General features: G+C 42.5%; 1 protein-coding gene across 6 annotated transcripts in view; it reads right to left on the bottom strand.

Annotated features, from left to right (window-relative positions):
- Nucleotides 1-13458, bottom strand: part of SH3KBP1 (SH3 domain containing kinase binding protein 1) — a 343711-nt gene that overhangs the window by 152713 nt on the left and 177540 nt on the right. For all 6 annotated transcript variants that reach the window (XM_019927681.3, XM_073799195.1, XM_019927680.3 and 3 more), the window contains one exon: nt 10971-11074. In XM_019927681.3, the coding sequence (XP_019783240.2) occupies nt 10971-11074 (104 nt within the window). The remainder of the gene's footprint in view (nt 1-10970; nt 11075-13458) is intronic.

Raw genomic sequence — 13458 nt, 5'->3', positions numbered from 1 at the left:
GTGACTCGTCGAATGTCCTACTAACTCAACCCTGGCTTTCCCATCTGTACAGTGGGATAATTAGTACACTTGATCAGTGTTAGAAATAGATGTATTATGATTCTACACTAGGGGCTAGGGACACAGGACTGTACAGGACATACCCTTTTTTTCCCCCTCAAGAAGTGGACAATCTACCAAGGTAGAAAGGACACATGGTTTAAAGATGGTGGAAGGTGGGCATGACCAAAACCTAGCAATGCAAGGTAAATAGAAAAGAAAACACCATGCCTTAGCACAAACCAAATGTGTTACACAAAGTTGAGCTCGCCGAGATCTGGGATGCTAAGGGAAGGCTTGGAGAAAAAAAGGAATCAAAGTTAAGGTTGGCCTTGAAGAGCAGAAATGCCAGATATAAGTAGGGGAGGGTGTGTGAGAGACATTCAGGAGGTGCTGACACAGCCTCAGAATGGAGACAACCAGAATGGCATTTTAGAGCACGATTTGGGGAGCTCATGGGGGTACAGACTCACAGAGTGGCCATCATATCTGTGTGATCACAGAATCTTCGGGAAAGAATCCAGACAATGGCACCCGTGCATGACTATCCTTATTCAATACCAAATCACGGCATTTCACAACGTTTCTGTTGAAATCATTCCATGTGTCTATGTCAACTCAACCGTTACGTATTATCCTTTCAAGGAGCTTTTTATAGGATTAGAATGGTTAGGAAGATGCACCATAAGCCTGAATATAAACAGTCACAGGATTTGTAGCGTGGGGTCCTTTGTGCTTGTCTTGAATAAGGAACCATAAAATGACCTTCTTTCTCCCAGAAATCACAAGTCAGGAGGGAAAGACCAAGGGCTCGCACCACAAATGAGCAGTCCCTGGCGTAATCCCTGACAGCGCAGGGCGGCTGGGCCGATTCCATTTGATTCAGTTTGACAGTATCTAAAACGCTCCTGTTCCCAGTAATGAGTGGCTCCAGCCCGAGATCCCTGAAGGAAGTGCTCCTGATGTGTGGGATCGGCAGGCTGCCTGCTGGGAAAACAGGGGTGTCTTCACCTCGCCACGTCCCCACATGCCCGCATCCCTGTCACAGCACAGTCTGAGAGGAATGGCCAACAGGGAACCAGCAGACGTCTATCCTTAGCCTCACGGGGCGCAGAGGGGCAGACAATCAAACCACTGCTCATCGCCTGGGGGGTACACTTCCCATTACAGGCACCACGGAGCGGGCGGGCGTCTGCCCCCAGTAGCAGAGAGAGCTGTTCGGTGCTATTTCTTCCTAAAGACTGCTGCTCTGGTTGCAAGATTCAGGCTGGTGATATGAGACAAATGATCCCCAGCCCCACACTATCCCTCTTCAGCGAAATTCTAGTTCAACTTCCTGCATAAAGATGATGACACTGCAGCCCATAGTGATTACATTCACTCATGAATGGATGGATGGATGAATGAATGCATGGCAGGGAAATCAATTGGGGGAAATCCTCCATAGGGGCCTATGAAGCCCTGATTCCCCCACAAAAGGAATTTTCCTTCCTGTGAGGAGCAAAAGGGACCAGGAGACCCTGACTATATTGCACACTGTTCTTAATTAGGTAACACCACACTCAGGTCTGTGTGACCCTCCCGATTCCACCAATATTTAATGAGCACATATTCCACACTGCCCTAGGACTTCGGGACAGATTCACTGGTGAACAAAACAGATAAAGACCCCATCCTTGAAAAGCTTCTACAAGAGTGGAACATACAGAGTCTGCACACTACCTGCTTAGAAATCAAGTTGCTTATGTTTATGTTTCTATATTTAAAGAGAGAAATGCATCCCTTTGTAATAAAGTGAGGATTATGGATGTTACCAAGGGCTTATGATTTCTTTCCCAAGGAAAGCATTTAAAGGGGACAGACACCTACCTTCTCCCCACCAACACATACTCATCAACAGGCTTCTGCAGGCCTTGGCTCTAGGTTGAGAACAAACCCCTGTGTTCCTCAGAGAGCAACCCAGCCAGCTCTGGAGCCCATGGCTGTGTTCCAGGAGAGAACGCCACCTTCAGCCCAGAGCTGGGAGCACGGCAGCTTTACATGGTAGTGTTTGAGAAAGAAAGATGCAGTAAAACCACTTAAACAGTTTGTGTCTGTGTGCCCTGCAATTCTTAAGTCTTCACAATCACCAGCCTCTAAGTGGTTCAGGGCCCAAGGAAGTAGTTTCTAGTTCTTAGCCCTGTTGCAAGTTGGGGAAGAGGCTGGGTGAATTTCAACATCTCCACCTCCACCCAATCTTACAAACATTATCTACATCTGTAAGGCACTGAACAGGATGCCTGTGAATACAAAGATGACCTTGCTGTCTGGGGTACCTAACTACCCAGAACACAGGCACACCTATTTTATTGCACTTTGCTTCACAGTGCCTCACAGATGTTGCTTTTTTTTTTTTTTTTTAACAAATGGAAGGTGTGTGGCCGCCCTGCATCCATCAAGTCTATCGACGCCACTTTCCCAACAGCATTTGCTCGCTTCGTGTCTCTGTGTGACATTTTGGTAATTCTCAAATATTTCAAACTTTTCCATTATTATTTTATTTGTTACGCTGATCTGTGATCAATGATCTTTGATGTTACTACAATGACTTGAAAGCTCAGATGACAGTGAGCATTTTTTAGCAATTAAGTAATTTTTAGTGAAGATATGTACATTATTTTAGACATAATGCTATTGCACACTTAATAGACTACAGGACAGTGTAAATATAGCTTTTATACACACTAGGAGACCAAAAACGTTGTGTGACTCACTTTATGGCAATATTTGCTTTATTTCAGTGGTCTAGAACCCAGCCCGCAATATCTCTGAGATATGCCTGTAGTTCCTACTTTCCACTGTTGAAGTTTTACCTGTCAACTGTACCAGGAAGAGGAACAAGATTCATCAAGTCTAAAGTCTACTTCAGGGTACAAGCAGCAAGACAGAAAAATCCATTTAAGGGTTGCTATAGCTTTTTACATCCAATTGCCCTTTGTTACCCAAACCTCAGTCAGAAGCACACTGGAGAGGCGGGTGTGAGGGAGGAGGGAACATGGGGGAGGGAGAGGCACACAGGCAAATGGAGTCAGCTTCATTGTTTCAAGAGCTGTTTTACCATTCTTTCCAAAAAGAACAATGGACAAATCAAGCTCTAAGGAGAGGCCCACACCTCAACATCACTAAAATTTTCCTCAAAATTTATTCATACTTGGTAAGTTTTATGTTTCTGGGAATGTATCCATTTATTCTAGGTTGGCCAATTTGTTGGCATATAATTGTTCGTAATAGTCCCTTATGATCATCTATATTTCTGTGATATCAGTTGTAACCTCTCCTCTTTCATTTCTGATTTATTTATTTGAGTTCTCTCTCTCTTTTTTTCTGAGTGAGTCTAGCTAAAGAGTTGTCTGTTTTATCTTTCCAAAAAACCAGCTCTTGGTTTCACTGATCTTTTCTATTGTCTTTTTAGTCTCTATTTCATTTATTTCTGCTGATCTTTGTTATTTCCTTCCTTCTACTAACTTTGGGCTTAGTTTATGCTTTTTCTAGTTCCTTGAAGGCATTATGCTAAGTGAAATAAGTCAGACAGAGAAAGACAAATACTGTATGATCTCACTTATATGTGGAATCTTAAAAAAAAAAACAAAAACAAACACATAAGACACAGACTTATAGATATAGAGAACAGATTGGTGGTTGGCAGAAGCAGGGGGTGGGGAAGGTGAGCAAAATGGGTGAAGGGGGTCAAAACAAATTTCCAGTTATAAGATAAATAAATCCAGAGGATGTAATGTAAATAATTACCAATACTATACTGTATATTTGAAAGTTGCTAGGAGAGTAGATCTTAAACATTTTCATCACAAGAAAAAAAATTGTAACTATGTGTGGTAATGGATGTTAACTAAACTCACTGTAGTGATCATTTTGCAATGTATACATATATCAAATCATTTTGTTGTACACCTAAAAGGAATACAATGTTATATGTTAATTATCTCTCAATTTGAAAAATGTATTCAGAAATAGTTAAATGAGAATTTCAATACCAGTCCTTTTTCCTACCTGTGAGAGGTAGGGGAAAGCACTTTGGAAAATGTTTTAAACTAGAAAAATATCAAGATAGTTTTTTAAAGTTTTTAAAATTGAGATATAATTCATTTAAAGGTACAGATCTTAATGGTACAAGTCGAACAGTTTTGACAAATGCATACACTCGTGTAACTCATAGTTCTACCAGCATACAGAGCATTTCCATCATTCCAGAAAATTTCCTAGTGTTCCTCCCCCGTCAATCTACCTCCAAGCAACCGCTAATCTGATTTCTATCACCTATGATTGGTTTTGCCTCTTTTAGAACTTCATGTGAATGTGTTAAGACATAGTTTTACCTTTTGAATATTGCTGAAAAAAATACAATTTGTTTTCAGAAAACATCCTTTTCTACTTGTGGAATTACTGGGAGAAAATATTTTTGAGGGAACCACTTCCTGAAGTCATAAATACCTACATTATTTTCTATTTTTATTGGTTTAAATAACCATCCCTGTTGATCTGGGGACATGGAAAGCTAGTCATGCCAACTATAAACAAGTGTTACCTTGCTTCTAAATGCCTGAGCCAATATTTTCCCCCAATTCCTATGTCCTTCATTGTCTAATTACCTCTTCCAGGCAGGGCCAGAACATTCCATACACACAGGAAGTTGATTTTTATCCCCTCCCCTTATTCTTTTGAGAATAAGCCTATTCCACATGAGGGGGGTCCCTCAAAAGAGAAATCTGTAGGGTCATCCAGAGGGAAATGACTTAAGAAAATATATATACGATTTTATTTAGGACCTAAGCAAGCTCTGTCCAATGAGACAGAGCAACATCCACGATTTTCCTGACAGTGGCAAGGGTTTCTGGTAGGGCTCTTACAGACATTCTTCAGCAATGCTTGAAAGTCCTGTCCTTCAATACACCTATGGGCTAGTCTACAGGTCCCCAGATTCCTAATGACTCTAGGCTACCCTTACTACCATTCCAGCTTGAAAATATGAGCAAATAATAAATCAAGCCAGAAAGATAACCTTTCTGATGAATCAAGATCCTGAAGCTTTATCCTGTAACTATTCCCTGGTGAGTGAATTGTCTATGGGGACGCGTTCACCTTAGAACAGCCACACGTAAGGAAACTTTGAAGGGGGTGTTCCTTTAAAAGTTCAGTGTGCAGACGTAGAGAATGGACTTGAGGACACGGGGAGGGGGAAGGGGAAACTGGGATGAAGTGAGAGAGTAACATTAACATATATACGCGACCAAATGTAAAACAGATGCTAGTGGGAAGCTGCTGCATAGCACAGGGAGATCAGCTCAGGGCTTTGTGACCACGTAGAGGGGTGGGATAGGGAGGGTGGGATGGAGATGCAAGAGGGAGGGGATATGGGGATATATGTATATGTATAGCTGATTCACTTCGTTATACAGCAGAAACTAACACAACACTGCAAAGCAATTATACTCCAATAAAGATGTTAAAAAATAAAAGTTCAGTGTGGGCAGCAGTGTCATTTTTCCCTCCACCCCATCTGATTGCATCTGCCAGCTCCTGCTTCCTGTACTCCACACCTGCGCCCAAAGCTTCACAGGTCATCCCCAACCTCAGAGCAAAGCTGTACTAACGTCCTGCCCTCCTTCCTCGGGACTAGCCCAGCGCCTTACACAATACAGCTGTGCTTGCTGAATGAATCCAAATACTCCTCACCTTCCACATGTCCAGTTGAAATGTCACCTATTCTAGGAAGCATCTTCTTCCCTCTCACTGAGTACCTTTGTTTTCAAATTCCTCTCTCATTTGTCAACGCCATTATTTGCCACTCTAACAGTATCTCGGGTTATTAGTCACCTTCTTAGTTGAGTATATCTTACCCTCCCCGACTATACCAAGCATGTTTCAAAGCAGAGTTCTGTTCAATAAATCTTTGGATCTCTATAAGCACAGTTTCTCTTACCAAGTAAGCACTCAAATATTTGATAATTCCCATAGCTATGCCAATCTATTATAAATACATTTAAACTTGCAAAGATGTTACTTTTATGTGGTTGTCGCCTGTTTTGTATGCCAATGATTCTAATCTAATCATCGTTGCTTCTAAACGTGGCTTCCCCCTCCTTAATATGAACGTTCTACCATCTCTGTGCATTAGGGAATCAGAGATGTACACCCCAAAGTTATTTGGAAAAATAATTGTAGAGCAGCCTGGGCTCTTTAGATTATCAAATTACAATTTAAAAAATCTTACATTAATGTTATCTTTTTTTGAAAAAGGATACAAACCCTTCTAAAGCAAAGGGTGCCTTAATGGGTAAGAATTCAGGTATGCTTTGATCACCTTTTAATTAATCAGCTTTTAAAGGAACTTGACTTCCCCGTCAAGTTTTGGGCAAGCACAAAACAAAAAGGCCTCCTTTTGCACATGCGAGTTCTCAGAGTTCTGACACCAAAAATGAAATGAGGATAAATTGCCCGTCCACACACACAGAGGTTGTCTGATTGAGTTAAAAGTTCTGAAGAATTTCAAGGGCCTCTTTAACTCCTGCTGAGAGAACCAAATCTCTCTCCATGGCACAAGAAGTAAGATGCCTAAGTTTCTAGGAAATGCAAGTGACCTTTCTTTGCAAACGACAAGGCCAAGTTAAGCTCTAAGTCAGAAAGTGAAGCCTTCAGTATCTAGCCAGCCTGACTGGGGACCACTGGGAAATACCTCAAAAACTAACCACAAAGAACAAATAACAGCCAGAATCTCTGAACACCCCTTGGGCCACCACGAGGAGAGACTGGATGAGACCAAGGTCATCTAGCACAGGAGGAAATGCAGCGCCTTTCCCAGGCTCTAGACAACATAGATAGGAAAACGAAGAGGTTTCAAAGCACTTTAAAACAAAAACCAAACCCCAAAAATAGGCCAGCAAGCCAGTTTCAAAACTTCAGCGGCCCTCAAATGCCACTTCTCCTCGTAACCCTGTCCATGTGCCATCTCTGTTCTTATCATTAGAACTTCGCCTGCATTGATCAATCCTCCCCACGCTGGACAAAAATGTCACAAGTGTGTATTTACAATGATTTCCTTAAAAATGCCTACCGGGGATTTAGCCTGTTAGCTTTCCTTCTGGATTGGCAGCCCTGTCCCATTAAGTGCACAGTGACTTTTTTTTTCTCCCTGCAGACCAGCCAGGAGGCAGAAGTGTGGTGAGCGCTTCCTGAGCGACCTTCACTTTGCTCACCCCACTCATCCCTGGACCGCCCCACACTCTCCATTTCTCCTCTAGCCACGCTGCAGAGACCCATCCAAGCTGAGCTGCTAACTTCTGCCAGAAGGGCTGTTCACCCTACCAAGGGTCAGGGCCGTGTGCACCCAAACCTGTTTCCGTCCATTGCTCGTCCTGCTAGCACACCATTTGGTTAAAGAGTACAAAATATGTAGGTTTGAAGAGAAAAAGCTAGTGGTGAGAAGGAATAGGATAATAATTTGAAGGTTTAAAAAAAACGGTGCCAAAACAGGTATAGAAAAAGACAACTAAAAGAGATTAGGGGTGAGGGAGTGTAGAATTTTAGAAGAATTATTAACCCTGATTGTTTCACTTATGTTGTCCTCAATCCACTTTAAAGAAACCAGTGGGAATAGCAGAGGATGCATCACGGATGCAGAGAGGATAGAACTCAAACCAGCAAACCCATAGTTAAGGGAGATGCCCTGGCTCTACGAGGCTGTGTTGACAAATGGCAGACAAATACACATTTTTATATTTTAAGCTAAGATTACATGTTAAGATATATGTATATCATTTTTTAGGATTCTCTACTTCATTCAACTGTTCTAAAAAACCGGTCCATACATTCAAAACCTTCCTAGGAATTGTCTCTTGGGGTGGGAGGGAGTTTGGGCATTTGTGTGTGTATAGCTTTGGAATACTGCAGAATCAATCTATTAATTAATCAATAAAAATATATACACACACCTACACAATACAATACGTTATATTTTTATTGACCAATAGATTGATTCTATAGTATTGCAAAGCTATTACTATGGTCTTATCTCAACCTGCTCCTGTGGTTTAAGGGTTTTTGTTTATTTGGGATTTTCGTTTGGCATTTATATAACACCCATTATAAGAGAGAAGGGCAGATTTTATATTATACAGTGACAATGGCCCAGGATCTGCAATATGACAAGTAAATTTCAACAACAGGGAAATTAATTTTTGATGATATAATTTAAAAAATATGGATTAAAAGGTAAACCTTTATGTTTTGTTTTACTCAAATAGCATAGGCTACACAGTTAATTTTCCTTTTTCCTGCTTGAAGCAAGCCCAAATGAAGCCTGGCACAGAGCTGGCAGGGATGGAAAGGAGGCGGGGACCGTAGATGGTGGTGAAGCTCTTCTCCCAGGCAAGGAGAATAACAGCCCTGCAATCATTCCTCTCGTTTAGCGACCCTCGTTCGGTTTCCCTGGAGCCAACAGGCAGTTGAGAATGGGCACTATTTCCCAGAAATTTATTAATAATTTTCCTCACCTTAATTTGTATTTCTTAAAATATTATTACAACATTAAAGGAAAAATCATCTCTATGACAGAACCATTTTCAATTCTGGGTCCCTTTCCATTTTTGATCACATGCACAAAGATAGATTTCAGATGACTGTATCCTACTGTATGCAAATCTGTGGCTGATATATTCATTTATTTTGGAAAAAAAACTTTTCATACTTCCATTTATTCATATACTTATTCAATAAGCATTTATTAAAGTATATGTTAGGTTTCAGGCACTATTCCAGGTACTATGAATATAAAGATAGATAAAAACCAGATCCCTACTGTTGAAAAGCTCTCAGGTTAGTGGAATGTAACATAATTACAACGCACAGTATTGTAATAAATACAGATTTAAAGGCCTCTTTACCATATTAATGGCTTCATGTCTTCTAGCTGGATAATATGACTTAATTCACACAACTATTCCCTTTCTTGATGACTTTTCATTATCACAAGCATTGCTGCAATTAACATGTTTCACATATTTTTTTCTGTTGACCATTTCCATGGATAAATTCCTAGGAGTAAGATTACGGAGTCAAAGGGTATTAATTCAGATTTTTATAGCTATTGATGTGCTTGTTAAGTAGCTTCATACAAGGATCATAAAGATATACAAAGTCACCAGTTCTTCTAAGCATTGCCAAGTCTTACCACTAAATCTGTTTTAGGATTTTCAAAAGGAGGTACCCATTATTGTCTTAATTTGATTAATTAATAGCAGGGCAGAACATTTTCTCATGGTTAAGATTTTTATTTCCCCTTGTGGGATGTGTGTTTATAGCAGATCTATCTATACTTTATCATTATTATAGTAGCTTTCTAAAATATTTTCATATGTTACATATATAATAACTTTTCATCTTAATTTATTGCAAATTTTTTTCCTGTTTGTTGTCCTCTTTGTTTAGCTAAACTTTCTTCAAATCATACCAAAATTTTAACTCTCTTTTATTTTTAGTCACAACTGTTTATTTTTTCCTCTGGAATTTCTTCCATGGTGTCAGTCTCATGAACTGTGCCCTTCCACCATTGGCACAAATGTTCTACTCTGCTGTGCATTCATTTTTAACTCATTCAGCTTTCAACAAATGTCTCCTATGTGCCCTGCTTGGCACCAGGAATAAAAAAATGGTGAATGAATGACATACTAATACAAATTATCCAAAGCTGGGAAATAGGCAAAAGGGGCCACTGCATGTCCTCCCAGTATCACGCTGGGAGCCCCATTAACTGATCCTCTAGGGACAGGTATCTGCTTGACACACTATTTACTATTTATGAGATAGTTTACAACTCTGTTAGTGTAGATGTTAACCAGTAGAAAACCAAAAGCAAAACAAATGAGTCTTGTCAGATAACCATGAAAATAAACTTTGACCAGCAGAGATGCAAGAGATTCATCCCCTAGAAAAGATAACCTCAGAGGTTACAGTTTCACTGCCCTGCAGGACGCTGTGTAGTTGTGCATCTAACTTAGCAATCTTAATCAAGTTTTTTTCTCTTTCAGTCATTATGAATACTTTGCTCTTTCGCCGTTCTCTTTGAGCCAGCCTTACCAAGAATCTTGCAGGTGCCCTCATTAGTGAGTTACGTAAAGCTTTGATGCATGCTCACTTCATGTTTATATGAGAGTCAAGAAACCTGGCTGCCAGCATCAGCCCTGCCACTTCTACCCACATCATAGTTCATTTAACCCTTAACCTCCTCCTTGACTTCTGGCTTCCCTTTTTTGCGGGGCGGGGGGGGGGGGAATCGTGGGTTTCTGTAAGGTTGAATGGTATTCAGGAAACCAAAGCAATTGGAAAACTGTACTTCTATATACAGATACATGTGTCGAATCAGAATGAATGATCAGATGCTAAGTTCGAAGCCCAGGATCCCCCAGGCCTGAGGGAGTGGAGCCTGAAAAGCCCGTGCCAGTGTCTGGTGGGACACTTCACCAGCAGGGCTGGCTCTGAGCAGCCAGGACCACACAGGAACAAGGTTATGTAGTGCAGTGGAAAGAACAAGGGCCTCTAGCCAGGTGGACCTGGCTTCAACCCTCAGCCCTGCCTCTTCTAGGGTCTCTTGAGCCTCTTTCTTTTTCTACAAAATAAAGTGGTTACGATGAGTCAATGGGCCCATGCGTAAAGAACCTCGTCACTCCTGTCACATACTAGGTCTTCAATAAATGCCACTTCTTTTTCCTTCCCTGCTGGGTGGCAGGCCTCTCTGGAGGAATTTCCTCTGGAAGAGACTCAACCAGGTGATGTCCAAGGTCTCTTGAGTTCTAACGCCCCCCACAGCAAGGCCAACCAGCCAGGGGTGGGTTCTGACAGCCCATGTGAGCCCACCGCGCCCACCCGCCTGGCACACGTACCTCTCCTACCACCTCTATGATGTCGCCAACTTTCAGCTCAAGCTCATCATCGTTCTGGGGCAGGTAGCTGAACGCCACCTGGCACCGGCGCCTCCGTCGCTCGCCTGCATGGGAAAAGCAAAATATTCAGACACAGCTCTTGTCTCAAAATTAGATTTTAAAGAGAGGCGTCCTAGGCATGCAGGCAAATTAAGCTGACTTGCTTCACATATGCTCTCTGGGACATGGCTAGAGGCATGGCAGCTCTGGTCTCTGAGAGAGGCAGGAGAAAGCAGAGCAATGCTTCTTGGTCTTTTAAAAGCTGCTGGGTCCGAAAGGCATGGATATGAGAAACCGATCCATTGTGCAGAAGGCAAAACCCCACCCCTGAAGCGCTGGGGCACAGTGTTGCCTTAAACGGTTTTCCGTGGATAGGGCTTTGTATTTGCTGCTGGTGACTTTTAATGAAAGCTGATGTGATATGGTAGAGGAAAAAGAATGGTCTGCTTCTAATGCTAGCAGGGCAGAGGAAATTTTTCCCAAACGTGCAAAGGAAAAGATAAAGTATCCTGGCCTTCTTCTTACTAATCATCACCCTTTTAACATGCTGGAACTCAGGCTGATAAGCAAGGGCTGATTTACATTTCAGCTTCCTCTTGGTACCATTTCAAATGTCCCACAGGAGTTCAGCAAATCCACTTTTGTCCTCTTCCCTCTGTCCCAGGGGATCCATTAACAGGATCGCTGGCTGCTTACACAGAACCAACCCAGGCACATCAAGATAAAAACCAGGGCCACACTTCACTTGACTGAAGGACCCTCAAGGTCACAGCATCTCACTCACCCAGTGTGGCCCAACAGGGAGGTCCTGGCTTAGAGCAGTTCAAGTACAGATGCAACTGTCCACGCCACAGACATGCACTACGGGCGGAAAGAACATGCATATGGTGTGCGTGTGACGGGGCTCGGGGAGCGGCGGGGCAGAGACAGACAGACGGCAGTGGAGGCCAAAGCTGGGAAGAGGTGGATAAGACAGAGGAACCGAGACGAGCGGTGCTCAGAAGTCTGTCATTCAAGGCTGACCACTTCACCTCATCCCTTCCTGCCACCGCATGGCCTTGAAAACCAAAGGGATCAACGACTTCAAGGAAACGCATTTAGAAATGCTTACATTATTTTTGGATGCTGCCCACAGGGATTCTTTTCCTTTTCTAACCTTTCCCTGAGAAAGCAAGTCCCCGCAGGAGTGATCACAGGCCACACTGAGACCCCCATGCAGGGTGACATCATACAAAGGGGCAGGCCTTTGCTACATCTGACGTGCTCACTGATCAATATTTATCAAAAGCCAGTGGCCTAGTTCTCTCTGTTCCATCTTTTTTCTGCCTGAACCTCACTAAGAAAGAACAGAGTTGAACAGAGGGAAGAGGGCAGAAGTTCAGAATCAATATCTCGTCTAATCACATCTTTGGTGACAACGTGAATACGCTCTACCTCTTTGTGCGAAATCACGAGCTGGCTGGTCTCGATGAGAACAAATGCAGAGCTCTCAGGCCAGTTCCCAGGCGCTAACTGCAGCGGGCAGAGTAGGGCAGCCCAGGGCTCTTCCAGGGACAGAGGGCTCACCCCAAATAGCTCTTCCCAGGCGGGAAGTCAGGAAGAACGGTCTCCAGGGTAAAGAACTCCACCGCTATTCCCTGGCTTCCAACACAAAGGAAGGGAAATCAAGCCCTCTATCATAAAGGATACAGATTGCTCATTCTAGCCAAGAAAGCCTCGATGACGAGGTGATCTCCGCACCTGTCTCCCACCCCCTGTGACTCCCCTGCCCTCATACACACCTCTTAAGATGAAGCTGTATAAATCTTTAAGAGCTTTACTTGTTATATGTTACGTTCAAAACAAACTCTGCAGATACAATCTGAACACGAAACAAGTAAACATGACAAATGTCTGAAACTCGACACTCATAACCACAGAGGTCACCAAAGTCCTGACCAAAGTGACTTAAAAATAACATCTAAAGATCTACTGTTAGCTGAAGTCATAAAACTTAGTTAAATGTAAGTTCGTATCTTCACAGAACCCTCTGTAAAAAGTAGTATCTAACCCAACAGTACACAAAGGGTGAAGGAGAGGTGATATATCCTTCGAGAAAAGACTAACCCAGCAGAGTCAGGACCTAGAACAGAATAATATTTCTCTCGAACCAAATCTTTCCATCAGAATTCTATAACGCCCTGTCTGGAATCAGAAAGAACAGCACACTTACTAATCTCTCTCTGCCAGGCTAGTCAGTATCTCCCCTTTTATTTTATTATTATTATTTTTTTTTTGCGGTACGCGGGCCTCTCACTGTTGTGGCCTCTCCCGTTGCGGAGCACAGGCTCCGGACGCACAGGCTCAGCGGCCATGGCTCACGGGCCCAGCCACTCCGCGGCATGTGGGATCTTCCTGGACCGGGGCACAAACAAGTCAGTATTTCTTAACTACCTCTAAGGTTATTCAA

This window comes from Tursiops truncatus, chromosome X, assembly GCF_011762595.2.
Source record: "Tursiops truncatus isolate mTurTru1 chromosome X, mTurTru1.mat.Y, whole genome shotgun sequence".
Classification (NCBI taxonomy): Eukaryota; Metazoa; Chordata; class Mammalia; order Artiodactyla; family Delphinidae; genus Tursiops; species Tursiops truncatus.
This window is presented reverse-complemented; position numbering and strand designations above follow the sequence as displayed.